The sequence below is a fragment of the Pituophis catenifer genome, unplaced genomic scaffold (genome assembly GCF_029215685.1).
Source record: "Pituophis catenifer annectens isolate HBS135680 unplaced genomic scaffold, rPitCat1.0.hap2 SCAF_6, whole genome shotgun sequence".
NCBI lineage: Eukaryota > Metazoa > Chordata > Lepidosauria > Squamata > Colubridae > Pituophis > Pituophis catenifer.
The window spans coordinates 66921101-66940463 of record NW_027256886.1 but is presented as its reverse complement, the minus strand read 5'-3'; the positions used below and the strand labels follow the sequence as shown (position 1 = coordinate 66940463).

The following is a 19363-nucleotide window of genomic DNA, read 5'->3' as shown; positions in this document are numbered from 1 at the left end:
AACAAATCTGTTTAATAAATATGCATGCTCTGATAATACAAACATAAAAGCTGAGGAATTGTTGTTTGTCATGAAATCAATTTAGATGAGTTTTATACATTATTCCAGCGATTGAAGTTAGTTTGCTATTTATTATGAACTTGTTAAAACCTCCATATTTAACCAACTTATTTTTTTGGGGTGGGGGGAAGGGTGGATCAGCAATATTCACTAGAGCAGGGAAGGAAAATAATTTCTGCTGATCCTATGCTGTCCTGCTTCCTTAAGCGATTGGAACAATGGGCTTGCTTCAGCATGAAGATGCTTTACTTGACTGTATTTTGAAGGACATGTCATGATATTGTTGGCCTCCATTTTATTCCCAGCTTGCTGCTGAGACCATCTTTAGTTGTTTCCATTTTGAAGTAGCTTGCTTTCCCATGCCAACACTCTAGGTTGCTCTGGAAAAGCAGTCTGCTGCACAAACACACACCCATTTCTGACAAGTCACAGGTCACTGCTTCCCATGGCCATTTTGTCTTTTATTCTTTTAATTGCATTTTTGATCTCCCAGGAGACTAAAGGATTTGTCAGCCAGTTGTTTGATTTGTGCACGGATACAGGTCTACATTGGGAGATATGTTTGTTTATTATTTAATTTGTACACTGCCTGATTCCCACTGATTGGACAGTTTACAAATGATTTAAAACGTGAAAAACAAGACAAATATAACAAAAAGCAAAGGAGGGACACAGGGGATGGAAACAAAGGAAGCAACCGAGATTAAAAGGAATCATCCTCACCAAAGGCCTAGGTGAAGAGCTACATTTTCAGGGCCCTTGAAATACCAGTAGCATAGGGGCCATTCAGATCTTTGAGAAAAGCTTATTTCATAGGACAGGTATGCTTCCATGGTTCCAGTAGATAACATTGTTTAATGGAAGGAACCTGTCATGTACCTTTAAATGCTATAGGAAACAGATGCTCCCTCAAATAATCAGACTCCCTGCACTCACCCTTGCTGAGCGGCAAGCCTGATCCAGCGAGCAGACCAGCAAACATTTCTTCAAATCACAGCAAGCCCCAGTAAGCTTACATCAGAGGTCTTCAAACTTGGCAGCTTTAAGACTTGTGGACTTCAACTCCCAGAATTCTCCAGCCAGTATAGCCAGCATAGCTGGCTGGAGAATTCTGGGAGTTGAAGTCCACAAGTCTTAAAGCTGCCAAGTTTGAAGACCTCTGGCTTACATGCAGCCAACTGCCTTCTCTCCCAGTTCTCTGCACCAACCTTTAGCCTTTTGTGCCCAGCCTTTCTTCGCTGCCTTTCCTGTGTCCTTTTTCAGTCCCAGCTTCTCCAGTAACCTTCCTCCCTTCCCATTTCCAAAACGACTAAAGCTGCACCCTGCATTTGGAAACCTTTCCAAAGACCATGCGGCTTTGGCCGGAACAGAAGTGGGTCCATACATGAGACAGCAAAGACAACAAGGAAGGTGCTGAATATAAGAGAGAAAGGTTGGTATGGAGACCTGGGAGAGAAGACAGAATGCTTGCTGGCACTTGCTGAAGCTTTTGGGGGGCATGGACAGGCAGTTCTGGGGACTGCTCCACAAGTCAGGGTACAAGGTGGCCAAAAGGGCAAAGATGGGTGAATAAGTGGGTGAGAGGAGTTGAAGCATCCCCTGTGGTCATAAGTGCTGTTTGGATGCCAAATGCTTGAATATTGATTACTTGACTGCAGGGGTGCTACAGTGGCCATGTCTTCGGGCACAGGTCATAAGTCCATTTTTTCAACACCATTGTAATTTTAAACAATCACTGACCAAATGTTCCAAGGACTGTATACAGCTAGGATTATATTCAGCGTTACCTGCAAATAGGGTGAGGTTTTTTGTTCTGTTTTGGAGAAAAATCAGAAAACAAGTCTCTTTAAAAATATGAATTATTTCTAAATAGTGCTCTTATCAGTAGAGTAGAAAGCAGACCAGGTTTATGTATATCAGTTACAAATGAAGCTAGCAATTCAGTAGTGCTAATAGGGCAGTTTTTGATCATGTTGTGTCAGGATAATGGGCAGAATCCAGACAGTCGCAAAAATAGTTTTGTGATCATCAGCAAACTTGAGGCTTTCTTCTTTAACAGTAAAGCTTTGTTCCATATTTTTCTTCTTGCCTGTTCTGTGTTAGAAATGGGCAAGCCTTAATATGGAAGTTGCTCTGAAGGAAAAGAAAAATCCCCGGACTCAAGCTTTTTGCATGAGTCAGGAAGTATCATGTGTGAAAGTGGGTGGGGTAGAAAGTAAAGTTATTCCTGCTGGGAAGTGGTGTTTCTAACTCTCTCTCCCTTTCTGATAACTCTTGATATTACAAAAGTTGTTTGGAAAGGTCTTAGGATTGAAATGAAGTGTTTTGGCTTGAGATCTCTGATCTCTTCTGGCCTACTATTAGCAAGAGTATAAACAACATAATTGTTTGCTTATAATCTTCTGCAAATGTTCTTTTTTAATCTAGCAGTGAAGGTCTTTTATGTCAGAATAGAGATACTTTCATCCAATCATTTCTTTTAATCTCTCCTATAGAAAGGAAGCAAACATTCCATATGTATTAACTGCATTAAAATACAGTCACCTCTGAGCACTGAAGCATGGTTGAAAAGAAAAGGGCCCTAGAATTACAATCAATATGGTATATTTTCCAGAGCTTCTAAGTTCTTCTTGAGTGGGTGAAACTGAAAATCCCTGATATCAGCTTTTCTGCTTCCTTTTTAAATATGTCTACTTGTCTCCTTTGTCACAATTTTATTTCTCTTAATACACTGTATACAGTTTGATATTGTTTGGTGATTTTTAAACAGGTTTTTCTGCTTAATTTTGGGAAAGTAATGTTAGAGCAGCTGAGAAGTGCTTTAACATGGGGCAGTATAATCTAATTTGGGGGGTCAAGGTTTTTGAGAGTAATTTTCTAGGTTCATGGCCAATCATTTCTGAAACCAAGTCATTTTCAAAATCAGTATGTTAAGGTCACTGTGGCTGTCCATGGAAAACAATGTAAAATGAAATCTGTCTTTTGTATACCCAAGTTCTGGATATTAAAATACCTCAGTTAAATTGGAATTAATAGGTATATTTTGGTCAGGTTACTTTTTAATACCAAAAGGGATTCTGTGTAGTGAATAAATAAGTGAAGTTTTTTTCCCTAGTTTGCAAATATATTGATGCAGTACAGAAGAAATGCTTAGTCCCACATAATGGGCTTTCAAAGCTACGAGCAAATAATCCATAGAAGTGGGTATTTGCTATTAAGTTTCCTGGTATCTCAGTTCAACCGGTCTTCTAGGATTTTTGGGATTATTTCTCAGTTTCTGAGAAGTAAAAAAAAATGTTGTCTTGTGATGTCAAGAAATACGTCAGTATTTTGATTGGAAGGGGCTGTCCAGGAGAGGGAGAGTCATTAACTAGAGTTGGTTAGAAGATGAGGAGGTAGAAAAAATGTTTTAAATAAATAAAAATTGTGGCTCATACCTGGCAAGGTTTACAGTATATCAATCCATTATCAGCATATCAATCTATCTATCCTGCCGCATCACATACAGGTTTGGCAATTCAATTTGAACAGTATGTTACGCCTCTTCCATGATAAACTCTGCATAAATTAATCATACTGCTAAAGCAATTTAATAATTACATAATAGATATTTAGTGTACATTTTATCTACTCATTAACTCAAAAAAATATCTCAACAACACAAAATAAAACCAACCAGTAACACAGGAAATAGGAGAACAGTATGAATTTTTCCATAAAATGCAAGTGTGCATGTATAAAATGGTTGGGAGAAGGAAGATGGCACAAACAGATAACTGGTGGTACCAGACACTTTCTTTGAGGAGATATTTTGTAAATGAGGGTACTCTAATTGAGAAGGCCTCTTTCTTCCCAACTCTCAAATTTCAATTAAAAATCTTAGAGAAAACGTAAGCTAGATTTAACAAATGTAAATATTTTAGCGTGAACTTTTAAATTCGATAAAGGTTAAAAAAAAAAGACATTAAGACATTTCATAATTAAGTATCCCTGTTGAACTTCTCTACATAGATTAAATATTTGAAACGTGCAGAAAATCATTTTGGCAGAGCCTATGATATGAGAAATAAAGGTAATTAATGATAAGAGACTTTTAAACAATGGCAATTGGCTGTTATTTTCTACTAGAATGGCTTTTTAGTTTCGGAGAATGAAAATGGGATAGCTACATGACCAAATGCCAGATATATCTTTGAGATTGCCTCTGAATGTTTTCCTATATTTTGAAGTAATTGAAATCTTTGAAATTGTAAGACACTGTTAAAATTTAAATTTAAACCTGTCAAATTTATTATTTAAAAAAACAACAACCCATAAATCCTACTGACTCTTAAATGAATGGTATAATTAAACAAGAAAGGTTTAGCTATGCAGTAGCAAAAGCCAAATCCCTGAAAGAATTAAAGATAATAGTTGGGTTTGATAAATCTTCAGCATTCAAAGATAAAACTCTATATCAGGGGTGTCAAACTCACGGCCATGAGAAAGTTGTGTCATGTGCCTCACCCCCATCCAGTTTAGCGAAGGGAAAAAAGTCCTGATACGACGCTGTGATGATGCGAGTTTGACACCCCTGCTCTATATCTACTGGTAACTAGAACTTAGAATTCTATTATAGTATGGTTCTTCCTTCGGCATACACGTCTCTTTGCATAAACTCTTGAAACAGCTAGAACTTTTTATAACAACTGTCAAATATATATTTAAACCATTAATCTGATTTACCAGTACCTAGGTTATAAAGGAAAAGCTAAAATTTGCATGCATAATGCTGTATGTTAATGATTGTCAAATGTTTCTCTAAGGATCTACTTCTGTTTTTCTCATTAGGAAGAAAGTTCTGGCACTGTTGCATCAGTATCTACACTCAGTCTATTAAACACTGGGGTATGAAATTTAATATTTTTCTTTCACATTCTATGCCATTTAGGATCTTCGTAGCATTCATTGAAATACAAGGTAGATTACATAATTGTAGTATGAGTGAACAGTACTAACACATCACGTCATTAAATGCCATTAACAAAAAGGGGAAATTATATTAACTGCTTTTGTTGAATATTAAAAATTGATATTGTCTTGTTTTTCTTAAGTTTACATAATTTTACTGTTCAGTTGAAATATGCTTTAATATATAAATTTCATTTATATTCAGTTGATTCTGCTGCACAATACATTTGGCCAACTTATTTTGTTGGTGTAAATGTATAGGCATTTTCAGTAGCTTTAATATCTCATTGCTTTATGAAAGTTGTTACGTTAAATACAATGGAGTGTTGAAATCTGCCGGCAACAAATTTAAATGAGTTGTTGAAAAAAAAAAAGAATGTTAGACTTGAATTTGTTAAAGGCTTCAATTACAGTATATTCTTGTAATTTGAAGAAAAATGCTAAAAGAATAGTTGTTTCTTTGATCACCTGGGCTCGTACAAAATACTCCTATATAAACTGTTTACTCCTTCCAGCTCAGCTCTATAATTGTTCTCTCCTTAAGGTTCAGAGGTTCAGAAGAAAGTGATTTATTTGTTTAAAAAATCATACAGTAACTAATTACAAAATGAATCTTTTAATTAAAAAAATGAGTGACTAATAACATGATGCACACATCACAGTTGGGGATGTGATGACAAATGGGATTGTGAATAACTAGATTTAGCTTTTTATTTAGAAACCTGATCCTGCCCTCTTCAGAGGCAGTTACAGCTTTCAGTGTGGCTATTTTATTAGGCAGAAAATGAAGCAAAATTTTCCTATGTCTTAATTTTTACTAGTGTTTTAAAATTTTACTAATGTCTTAAACCACACACCAGACTAGCCTATTGAGAAATTTTGTTTTGAATTCTCAGTGAATTCAATATTTAGATCTTCTCAACTGCTGTTTAATATCTTTTGCCCCTTTCTGTTGTTGTCAGTGGTTTTAATACAAAGTCACATCATGTAAGAGTTACTGGCACCTCATTGTATTTGAAAAAAAGATTATGTATTCTATTCCATTTAATATATATCAGAATTGGAAATAAACTGGGTCCATTTCAACATATATTTACAAATGGAAGGTTTGCCGTGATATTTTCCTTTCCTCGCTCTCTGCTTTGCCTCTGTTGAGCTGGTTTTTCAATCCTGTATATATTTGAATGGCTTTTCTTATTCTGTGACTCTCTGTGAAGCCAAAAATAATAATCTTGGTAACAAGATGGAATTTGTGGGGTGATGATGGCATTTAGTTGGGGTCCTAATACTTGGGTTTTGTTTTTTGTTTTTTTTAACATCTTTATAAAACGCCTGACTTGAATTGGAGACTATGAAGAAGTCATAGAGTGTAGATTAGATTGGAAAGTTAAAAAAACCCCAGAAGATGACAAACCTTTTATGTACATACACTTTGTAGCTGCCAAGAATTGAGTTTGACTTGAGGGCATCTCTCTTTTATCAGATGTTTTAAAATGCTTCTTCTTCTTAGGACTGCTTATTGCTTTGGATTCAAAGGAATAAAGTTTTTTGCATGCACATTGCAAAGAAAGATGTGCCTGCACTATCTGAAGACCTCAGTGCATCTGAAACATTCTATTGTTTACAAAAAAAGAGACATGTTGATTGATTTGTTACTCCATTTAGTTATCTTCACTTCCTCTTTTTAGAAGTATGTTGCCATATCCACAGCAATGCAGCCTGTTTTTGTTCTGATTATTTTGTTTATGAGGCTTTCTGTTTAATATCCACCAAAGTCTCTTTGTTAATGCCAGCATTTTCTCTCTGAAGTGCAAATTTTGAAGTTAAATCCCTCGTTTTTAGGAAGACCTGATTTTATTCATTTAAGTCCAGACAGAAATTTCCTTGTGTTCTGCTCTGGGAAGAATTACATATCGTGATTTGGTATATTAAATAGAATACTTAATAAAATTAGAATTCCTCATTTGAACTCAAACTCAAGTTTCAGTTTTTCAAGAAAGGATCATACAGAATGGGGTCTATGGTGGAAGAAATTGGATTGGTATCTGACTCAGAATTCCTCTAAATTGTATTTTTTTATAGTTTACATAACAAAAACTTTTGGGCTTCCATCAGTTCTCCTGAACATGTCTGTTTTCAGCAGGTAATAGACAGAAGAAAAGCTTTTGATGAAACGACAGAATTAGCAAACTGTCTATTTCCTGAGTATTAATCTAAGGCAGGACTGTCAAACTCGATTTCATTGAGGGCCGCATCAGGGTTGTGTTTGTCCTGGGGTGTGTGTGGGGAGGCATGGCCAGGGAGGCATGGCCAGCTTGACATCACTTATGTCGGGGGCTCAGGTGGGGTTGGTGGATCCTTCTTTCCGTCTTCCCTTCCTTCCTTCCTTCCTTCCTTCCTTCCTTCCTTCCTTCCTTCCTTCCTTCTTCTTTTTCTTCTTTCCTTCTTTTTCCTTCCTTGCTCTCTTCCCATCTTCCCTTCTTTTTCTTTGTCTTTCCTCTTTCTCTTTCTCCTTTCCTGTCCCTTCTTGGATGCTCAAATGCAAAAGGGGAAACATTTCTCCTTTTGTTTTGTTTTGGTTTTAGTTTGTTTTGCTAGCCCTCTGCCAGTGAAAACAGAGCACAGGGGCTCTATTTTTGCTGGCAGAGGCATTGTGGGCCAGTCCTTCGCTGTTTTCAGGGTGGCCCCCACAGGCCAGATGTAAGCACCCCATGGGCAGGGTCTGGCCTGCGGGCCTTGAGTTTGACACCCCTGATATAAGGAATCCAGTTGAGTGATGTGGTGGCTTAGTAGTGAAGACACTAGCCTCCCATTTGAAAGTTTGAGAGTTCAGTCCTAGGTAGTGGCAGATATTTCTCTTCTAGCGAACAAAGAAAAGATATCTGCTGTGAACTCCATGTGGCATCAGGAAGGGCATCCGGCCAGTAAATGCTTAGCTCCATCCAGTCAACTCTACCCAAATTAAGGGATTACAGGGTCGTAAAAATAGAGTTTTTTTTTTAATCTAGGGAATCCAATATGTCTGTTTAAGGACTAATAGCTTTATGAATTCTAAGAGCGTAAAAGACATACAGAGATTAAAAAAACAAGATATTTCCTGCCTGAATACTAATAGTATAATATAGTTTTCCGCCCAAGTAGAAAAGGCAGTGGGAGGAAACAGATTGCCAAATTTCTTTGAGCAAAAACTCTAAACTAAGTAAACCTCAGTGGAATTAGGAGAACCTTAGATGCTGCTACATATCTACAGCAATGGTGCTTGCTGAGGCTGTGCAGCTGTTACCCTTGGCATTTCCCCCAATGCAGTAGACACGAAGCATATGAACTGAAATGCTTACAGTGTATAAATTAAAAGCTGTAGCAAATGTTCAGCTGTGATGTGCAAACATGATTCTCTGTAGCGTATCTTGCCGACTAAGTACCTTAGCTTTCCATCCTGCTTATAGCATCTTCATGGACAGTTGAGGAATCAACCGCATTTCAAAGATCTGACTGATATAATGCAACAGAATTTAAGGACTATAATGTGGATTAGTTGTATTATTTTAATCTAGACTTATTAGTTCTTAGAAGTGTTTAAAACAGCTTACCAAATTTGCAGCAATCTGAATTCAAAGGGCAAAACATGATTTGGAGTATAGGTGGATAACATTTTCAGATAACATTTTCTGGGGATTCTAGATGAGTTGAAGAGGGAGGTTGTGCAAACCCAGATAAACCCACTGCAGATAAAGTTGCAGCTGCTTTAATGTATTCCCAGCAGGTCCTTTTATGCATGTATAGTGCTTCACCTTATATTTTGCCCTTCAGATTAGGAGCTCTTTACGGCTCTACTATGTATATCATCTTGTATTAGTCATAGACTTGATTTATATAAAGGACCAAGTTTATTTACCTGTGGTTTCCTTGGTTTGGATTCATGTGCTATGCACCCTTAGCCACTGTGGTTTGAAAATGATGGTGTATACTTTAGTATAATCTGTATAATGACTAGCTTCTGCAGCTTCTTCTGGAAAATTATCATTTAAAACTGGATTATACAATGTATGAGTGCAACCATTGCTTTGTAACTGCTTGATTTTTTCTTCTTGAAAACAAAATGTCACATAAGAAAAACAATATATCACAGTCTGGGGCAATATTGTATATTTTTCTTCTTGGTTCATATATTTGAATTCCTTGAGACTGTGCTGCGTACATAGCTGAAGATCATGAACATTACTTGGTCTGTTTTTAGCAGGTGTTACAGTTAAAAGAAGTCATGAGATAACAATATTAGCTTAAAGCATTATTTTATCTAAAATATACAGCACTATTTTATTACCACGCATATAGGGGATTGTTTTTCATTTTGTCACATGTACCAAAGTCTACATAAGGAACTCAGGGTTTAGAATTTTTTCCTTCCTTTGATCCCACAGAAAACAGTGTCCAAACTACATTTTTAATTGAGTTTCAGTTTTTTAATCAAGAAATCGTTATTTACCTTAGCTGTCCTTAAAAATCTATTTAAACATCGATTGATTTATTAAAAGATAGAAATCATCAGTTTCACTGTACAGCATAAAATTTGCATTGGTACAGAATTCAATAATTTAATAATTTCAGCATTCATATTTTTATGTTATTTTGAAGAACAGTTTTCTAATCCTTAAATTTTGAAGGCTAGTATAAAAGTACTAATAGTCGACACCTGGTTAATTATTTTGTTATTTCACTTTCAGTCTGTATCCTAAGTTAATACCTAAGTTTTAACAGGACAAGCAAATAAAATCTGTGCAGGAAGCTGAAGAACTACAGTACATTAGCACAACATGTTTTGAGTATTCTTTTGAGTGTGCTGCCTGCTAATAAACCTCTGCATCCGTGTGTTCACTGACACCTTTTCTGTTGCATTTTGTTGCACCATTTGCACAACTGTATTGCTTCTGCTGATTTGTTCTTTGAAGTGTATCTGTGTATATTCTATGTCCATTATCTAAGCTACTGATTCTTCCCAGTGGACCCATGAGGTGGAGATAAATTTAAATTCAGAATTGGGGGGAGGTGCAATAATGTGGACTTCTATTGACAGTTATTTAAGATAAAAATACTACATATTAGGATATTAATAAAGATTTGAAATGTATTAGTGAAACAGTATTGTGTAAGGGTCAGTTCAAACTTGCTTAGTAAAAAGAAATTGCTGATTCCACCAGATAAGTATAAGTAATGAAGATATTTTTCATGGCTGATATATATATACATACATACATACATACATACATACATACATACATACATACATATATATAAATTATAAAACAAGCACAGGTAGTCCTTGACTTATAACCACAGTTGAGCCCAGAATTTCTGTTGCTAAGCGAGACAGTTGTTAAGTGAGTTTTGCTCCATTTTATGAGCTTTCTTGCTACAGTTGTTAAGTGAATCACCACAGTTGATAAATTAGTAATCCAGTTGTTAAATGAATCTGGCTTCCCCATCGACTTTGCTTGTCAGAAGGTTGGCTTGTCAAAGGGGGATCACATGACCTCAGGACACAGCAACGGTCATAACGGTCATAACAGTCATAAGTATGAATCAGTTGCCAAGCCTCTGAATTTTGATCACATGATCATGGAGATGCTGCAGAGGTTGTAATCGTGAAAAATGGTCATAAGTCACATTTTTCAGTGCCATTGTAACTTTAAATGGTCGCTTAGCGAACTGTTTGTAAGTTGAGCACTACCTGTGTTTATTTTAGATTGAAGTACCATGTAACATGGCATACAAAATGTAGAAGAGATACAGATATTCTTTGACTTATTACCACAATTGGATGGAATTTTGGTCACTAAGCACTGCAGTTGTTAAGTCTGTCATTATATGACCGGACTTGATTCTACGACCATTTTTACAACGGTTTTTAAGCGACTCAGGTGGCGGTTAAGTAAATCCAGCTTCCTCAATTGACTGTTCTTGTCAGAAGCCAGTTGAGAAGGTTGCAATCACATGACCACAAGGCACTGCAGCTGTCATAAATGTGAGCTGATTACCAAGTATCCAAATTGCAATCACATGACCATAGGGGGTAGCACAACAGTCATAACTTCAAGGATGGGATTTAAGTTACTTTTTCCAAGGCCATGGTAACTTTGAACTGTAGTTAAACGGTTTTAAGTCAACAACTACCTGTAGCAATATAAGCATATTCAGAAGATCTTCTTGGTGGACCATTGTTTATGGTGTAGCATTTTCTAGTAATGCTGTTCTGGCATGCAGCTTGATTGTTAACTTGTTTAATCAGAATTTAAGTTCAGATATTATATTTCAGTCCAATTGCTTTAAAATGGAAGGAAAAGATTCTCACTCCATCTTCAGTGAAGATGGAGGAGGACAATGGTGCAAGTGTGAATCCAAGGTCCTTGTACTCTTATTTCATTTGAACTAGGAAAGTGTTATTTCCCTGGTGTCTTTCCTTCTCTTTGCTTGTAACTTTCAGCTTGCATAATATTGTTGTAGGTTGTAAGTGTCAGAAACTACCTTTCTCTATGGCACTGATGCAATGTTTCTCTTTTAATCTTAAAGTAGCCCTGCTTCGTGGCAACCACTGTTTATCTAAAACGAACCTGACATAACTTTAAATCACCTGATCTCCATAGATAGAGGGTAGAATATGAACTGTGCAGGTTATTATATTTACAAATCTGTAAAAGTATATTATTTAATTTTGTTTAGGAATATGAAGCACGGATAGGAAAATTGTGTAAACCACCCCAAGCAACAAGGCGTAGACATTTTGAATTTGAGCCACTTTCAACCACTGCTCTTATTCTGGAGGATCGACCATCGTAAGTCCCTGTGGATTTTTTTTACAAGTGTTTCACTGTCAGATCAAAAAGTAAGCTGAGGTAGATACTCAGGTATATTATGCTTGGATTGTAGCACACAGTGCCTCCCCTTTCCAACAATAATAAAACTTATTTTTTTTTATAAAGGTATATGCAGTGGAAATAATTATATATATACATACATACATACATACATACATACATACATACATACATACATACAAGCCATTCCACAGTTCATATTAGGAAAACTAAAACCTATCTTAATAGGAACTACAAAAAAGTATCTTAACTTTAATAAGTATCAATTGGGGGGAAAAAAAACTTTTTAGCTAACCATCATGTTCTAATCTGTAGTCTGTTTGAGTAAAATCTAATACTGCTTTACTTTTAAACTTAAACCATTTAAAAATCTAAGTAGATACAACTTTACTACATAAAATGTTAATGTTAGCATATATCTGAGGAACTGTACTTTGTACAATTGACCATGCTGCTGAAAATAATCCTGTTTCTAAAGCAACTGGTAATGTTTCCTTTGGAACTCTGATTTTGAAGCAAAGCTTTGAAATATAATACTAAGATTAAATAATAAAACCGGCTTTTTTATCACTTGAAAATAATTAGCGTCTACTCTGCATGGAGTTGATAATTCAAACTGATTTGGTGAAGTAACTTGTTGCTTGTTTATTTTTAATTTATTTAGAAGATTTACATGTCGAAGATCTATATGTTAAGGATTCAGAGTGTTTGATATTTTGCATATATCAAGAGTCCTTTTGGCTAAAGTCAAGTGTGAAGGTTAGACTATTTGGGTTGATAAAGAAGTAAACAATGAAACGTTTACAGAATAACACTTAATGAAGCATGAAGCTGCTACTAAGAGTAGAAATAGACACTTGGGTGATTTATACTTTGCTCTTTCAGCATTAATGAGGGTAACATACATGGAACAATTTTTTTAGGGACCAGAGCATGCAAATATGCAGCTGTCTATTTGCAGGTCGCAAGTACTACTTGTCCACATATGTAATGCTGTCAATTTCCCCTTGTAGATAGCTTTTTTTATCCTCTAATCACCTTTTTTCTCAAATCATTCCTATCGCTAATTAGAGTAGCAACAGAACATTTTCTAAAATCCTTGAACATTTCTTTTAAGTTTAGTTTGGGAAGATATTATGACTTCAGGGAAGGAGTGAATTATTTGAGTGATTGGAGTAGGAGTTAGATGAAAAGCAACTTATTGGAGTTGCAGGGCTTGGGTAGTGAATTATTTTATAGCAAGGAAGGAGAGAAGGATGTCAGAATGGATAAATAAAGTTTGTGTGGAAGAGGTATGGCCCTATTTTTTTTTTTTTAATGCTTTGGAATAGGCACAGTTCTCAAATATATGAACAGTTGAATAATGAAAACAGTGACGTTGTATAGTACACTGGAGACTAATTATATCTCAGGGGTCTATTCCTTTGGGTTTCATGGCACCATTATCTTTTTGGTTTTATTTCCCCACATACTTGCATTGGTATATTTTTCCCATGTTCTCCTCAGAACCGATGATGGGATACGTTTATATTTTCAGCACTCTTATTCAGTAATTTCAGGTCTCTTTCAGATAGAGCAATAATAATCCTGTATCATTTCATATTACCCTTCAAATATCCTTGGTCCAAATTTGTTTGACATGCACCTTGCACTGAATGTAGAAACTGAACTGTTTTAGCTTAAAACCATTTAGTTCAGGCTGTAATTTGTTCCATTACTTGCTCCTAAAACATTAGTTATATGTTCTTATGTAAATTATTTGTGATAACCTGTAAAAGGAAAGATCTGTTGGGAAAATATACCATTCAAGCATTCAATTTTTTAAATGTATGGAACATTTAACAAGACTTTAATTTGATTAATCTATACAGTACTTAAAATTCTTTTCAGGAACCTTCCTGCAAAATCTACAGAGGAGGCTTTACGTCACAGACAAGAATATGACGAAATGGTGGCAGAAGCAAAAAAGAGAGGTATGTCTGATCTAATATATTTAGTCCATTATGTAATTTATCAGATTTAACCAAACTATAAAAACTGGCTTGTTACAGAGGCACTCTCCTGTTTATGTTCTTCAGATAAAGTTAAAACCGCATTCTTCCAAGTCTTACGGGATATTTTTACTACTTCAGGACCATGTGTACGCTACAAAGGAAAATTTATAAACCAGAAAATTTAATTTCCATGATTGATTAATTGACTGTTTCATATTTAAACTGAAACTTGAATTATAATTACTCAGTGAGTGTAAACATTCATAAACTAAGATATAGGTAAAGTGTTTTAAAAACATGTGTTTTCTCATATGTGCATACAGAGACATAATATATCATTATTTATTTGCATCCTGCCTTTATTATTTTTACAAATAACTCAAGACAGCGAACATATCCTTCTTTCTCCTGTTTTCCCCACAACAACATCCCTATGTGCTGAGTTGGGCTGGTCCAAGGTCACGCAAATAACTACAGTAGATAAATCATATCTATTTGCAGATTATCCTGGAAGAATTTGTAGCATGACTTTTATAAATTTATACACACACACACACCGCACATTGAACAAGTAAATTAGGCAGTGTATTAATATGGACATGAAGATGGACATGAAAACATTTCCATTTTTCTATCCACAATAATCTTTTTCAGAATAGCATTCCATAGATCCTTTTTGAAGGCAAAACATAGCCATCTCTTACCATGAATGAACTTCTTTTGCACAGTGTGCATTGTTTGTGTACCTGAAATGTTTGTTGTTTGATGTATTATAAATGTAAGTATTAAATTACTTCATGATTTGATCTTTGACTCTCTGTCAAGCTGATCATCTTTGATGACAAACCAAAGGTGCTACTTAAAACACACACACACCTTTATATATATGAAAGAGATTGTTTATTATATATGCTTCCCAGAACTGCTCAGATTCATTTGGCTGAAATGGAAAAACTATAGAAATTAAATGAATGAATGAATGAATGAATGAATGTTTCTTTCTAGCAGCAAGATGTTTGCTACATGAAAGAAGCATAAACCATCATACAAAATATAGCACATTTGGCACATGCTATTATGTTAAACACCTTTAATTAGTATTTCCAGTATTTCCGTCCCAAGTATGCTACTAAACCAGATTCATTCCATCCCTTATTTTAGTGGGCTTGATCTGTAGAAAATTATGCTGTATTTAATCATACAGAGAACTCTTATCTTTAATACCACAAATATTTCAACAATTGTAAAATAGAACATAAAACAACTATTGTTGATTGCCGCATATTTTCAGGTGGAAGGTTCCAAAATTGTGATTATTCTATTTCATCTTTATATTTAAGTTCAGAGTATAGTAATATTCTGATGGGTCAAGAAACAAAGTTGTAAATTACTTTTTTATTAATTTTTTTAATTTTGAGGGCATTTTTAAGATTCTGAGAGACCAAGAGGCAGCATTTTATTTTGATTTTCCCTTTTTTGTTTGCTGAAGTCATGGCTAGGAGAATATGGGGAACTATTGAAATAATTGTTTCCATTATATTTTAACAGATTATTTTTGCTAATTTGAAGAAATAATACTGATCCATTCATTTTGAAATATTAAATTAAGTTACGGATGAGGGATGGGGACCCCACCATTGCTGAAACCTCTGACAATTGTCCCATTCTTTAAAAATCATTAGATCTTTCTTCTATGTTTTTTCTCATTTTGTATCCCTATACTTATATACAATCATTTTGATAGGACAATGCCTCATGATATGAAGTGGATTCTAATCTAATCTAAGAAAATTTATTTTAAATAAAAGCAGTATTGCTGTCCAGGGGCACCAGCGTGTCCATAGTAGTTTTCCTTGACATCCGTCAGACTCTGTGTCTTGATGCGTAAAAAAGTGACATCAGAATTTACTATGATTATGTAGATTTTCAAAGTCGCAAAATGGTGACTGTAAGATATGAGTAAAATACTGCATCTTTAGAAATGTAACATTCTTGGAAATGTTCTCATTTTATTCCAGATCATGCCACCTTACCATTCCAGGTGTTATGGAGCTATTCCCCCCCCAATCAAATCTTCCAAAATAAGGAAGTGATTTATGGTGTTCCAAATCTACTTCTAGAAAACAGCTGGACACCACTCTTGGGACTGCCCAATAGGAAAAAAAACCATAACATTCTAGAATTCCTCTGGATGCTCCTTTTCTGAAGATGGAAGACTTTGCACATATCTGTTTACTTTTTCTGATGTTGAAAAAAGAGCTGCAACAGTGTAATAAATACATTCATTCCTGTAATCAGAATTATCTCTGCTATGAGCTGCTTTACATAAGCAGATATATATTTTATAAGCATTTATATTTAAGAGACCCGTATCCTTTAATTATCTAATATTTGTTTTAAACATGGCTTTTTGATGTCACATTGCAATTAAAATTCTGAATTTAATAGAAATTAAAGAAGCTCACCGAAGGAAGAAAATAATGAAAGAACGCTTCAAACAAGAGGAGAATATTGCTAGTGCTATGGTGATTTGGGTCAATGAAATTCTGCCTAATTGGGAGAGCATGTAAGTGTAGAATACTTGGTAAAACAAGATTGATGCAAACTTCTGCATGTTTTCCTTTCTGTTCTCCGCTATACTTTTAATTCATCACAACATAGAATTACCTTCACTTGTATCTGCTATTCTACTTTTTAAATTCAGAAATCACATATTAAAAGAGCAGTGCCATCTTATAAGATCAGGCAATATTATACTCGCAGGAAGCACTACTAGTAAATTCCATTAGAAGATCTCTGGCTTCTTATATGAAGCTAAAGTTTACTGCTGTATTTAATGATAGGGTATTTCCAGCAGTGCTCAAACGATTACATTTACCCTATTTTTACTTCTCTGTCTTTGTAGGCGTTCTACAAGGCGCGTGCGAGAATTATGGTGGCAAGGATTACCTCCAAGCGTTCGTGGAAGGGTTTGGAGTCTTGCTGTAGGAAATGAATTGAATATCACTCCTGGTATGTTTGAAGCATATAATAGTTTCAAGTGATATTCTGCAATATCTTGGTTGTCTTGAGTGAATGATGGTGTGCATTTTGCCCAGGAATAATTGCATTATTAGGTGTCACGCTTCAAAGGTGGTCACCACCTTTAAAGCGCTCCATGGCATTGGACCTGGGTATTTGTGGGACCGCCTTCTGCCGCCGACAGCCTCCCACCGACCAGTATGCTCCCACAGAGAGGGACTCCTCAGGGTGCCGTCAGTCAGGCAATGTCAGCTGGCGACCCCCAGGGGGAGGGCCTTCTCTGTGGCAGCTCCTGCTCTCTGGAACGATTTGCCCCCGGAGATACGAAGGATATCGGATCTCCGGGTTTTTCGCCGTGTCCTAAAAACTTTTCCATCAAGCAGGGCTGGCGTGAAACTCCCCCCCCCTTTTTTTTTTTAGCCTTTTTAGCCTTTTAAATTGTCAAATGGGTTTTAGTTTCAAATGTTTTAAATTTTGGGCCACAGTTATATAATTCTTTTAAAATTTTAAATTTTGTATTGGTATGTGTTTTAGTTCTGGCTGTGCACTGCCCTGAGTCCACTAGGAGAAGGGCGGGATACAAATTGAATAAACTAAACTAAACTAAACTAAACTAAACTAAACTAAACTAAACTAAACTAAACTAAACTAAACTAAACTAAAATAAAATAAAATAAAATAAAATAAAATAAAATAAAATAAAATAAAATAAAATAAAATAAAATAAAATAAAATAAAATAAAATAAAATAAAATAAAATAAAATAAAATAAAATAAATAAAATAAAATAAAATAAAATAATAAAATAATAAAATAAAATAAAATAAAATAATAAAATAAAATAAAATAAAATAAAATAAAATAAAATAATAAAATAAAATAAAATAAAATAATAAAATAAAATAAAATAAAATAAAATAATAAAAAAATAAAATAAAATAAAATAATAAAATAAAATAAAATAAAATAAAATAAAATAAAATAATAAAATAAAATAATAAAATAAAATAAAATAAAATAATAAAATAAAATAAAATAAAATAAAATAATAAAATAATAAAATAAAATAAAATAAAATAAAATAAAATAAATAAAATAATAAAATAAAATAAAATAAAATAAAATAATAAAATAAAATAAAATAAAATAAAATAAAATAAAATAAAATAATAAAATAAAATAAAATAAAATAAAATAAAATAAAATAAAATAAAATAAAATAAAATAATAAAATAAAATAAAATAAAATAAAATAAATAAAATAAAATAAAAAAATAAAATGAAATAAAATAAATGAAATAAAATAAATAAAATAAAATAATAAAATAATAAAATAATAAAATAATAAAATAAAATAAAATAATAAAATAAAATAATAAAATAAATAAAATAAAATAAAATAAAATAAAAAACCTAGTGCTCCTCTTATAAATGATGAGATTATGCGGCACTCAGATCCCTGTCTTAAATTGAAGCACTTTCTTTAAAGATAATAAGGCTGAATGAAAAAAATCCAGAGTTTTTGAACTATTCTACAAGTTAAACTTATGTGGTGGTTGACTAACATTTCTTATGATATACCTTTAGCTAGTAATAATCTATAATATTTTAAATGTTAGCTGTAAACAATTTAGAAATAATGCAAGGTTAATAGAAGTGTGAATTATTTGTGAAGTCTTAACAAATTAATTTTCTTTTTAGTTTGAATGGTTAATTTCTGAACAGATTATCAAAGGTTTTTCTATATTAGTGCTCCCTCCCATCACTTCTGGTTTAGGATATTGCTGACCTAATCAATATCATTGTAATTAAGTAAATGTAGACATATTTTCCCCAGAAGGAAGAAACTACTAAAAGGACATTAAATGGTGTGTGTGTGGTGTGAAAGAGAGAGAGAGGGAGGGGGAGGGAAGCTTATTTTCAATAGCTGCAGTTGTGATTCAGTGACTAGAAAGGTGATGACCAGGTTGTTTGAGCCAAACAATGATAATCAACAGTTTCTCATCAAACTTTAATTAGGTGTCAAATGGTGTATCATTGAATTAGATCCTGGGCTTTCTACTCTTCATTTTTATTAATGACTTAGATATAGCACATTTGCAGTTAATACAAGACTTGATGGTAAAGTTAATACTGTAGCTCACAAGAGCAAAATTCAAAATGTCCTTGACTCATCAGAAAGATGAACTAGAAGTAACAGAATAATATTTAATGGAGATAGATGCACAGTTTTCCAGTTAGGAAATAGAATGCGCAATCGAATGCGTAAGAAATGAGGATTATCTGACATGATAAATGAGAACAGACTATTTGAATTGTAGTTGATTGTAAAATGAATGTGACTCAGCAATGTGACAATGCTTCTAAGAAGGCAAATTCAATTTTAGAGTCTACAAATCTACTTTCAAAATCATGGGAAGCAATCATTCCATTTAGCTTTGGATTGTTCAACCCTTTCTGTTGGCA

At 34.0% G+C, this 19363-nt stretch overlaps 1 protein-coding gene across 1 annotated transcript in view; it reads left to right on the top strand.

The window, feature by feature from the left end:
• The window catches only part of TBC1D12 (TBC1 domain family member 12), a 54487-nt gene that overhangs the window by 17707 nt on the left and 17417 nt on the right, over positions 1 to 19363 (top strand). Inside the window, 5 exon segments of the mRNA XM_070945635.1 lie at positions 4891 to 4947; positions 11728 to 11840; positions 13773 to 13855; positions 16325 to 16442; positions 16782 to 16888. Of these exon segments, the coding sequence (XP_070801736.1) occupies positions 4891 to 4947; positions 11728 to 11840; positions 13773 to 13855; positions 16325 to 16442; positions 16782 to 16888 (478 nt within the window).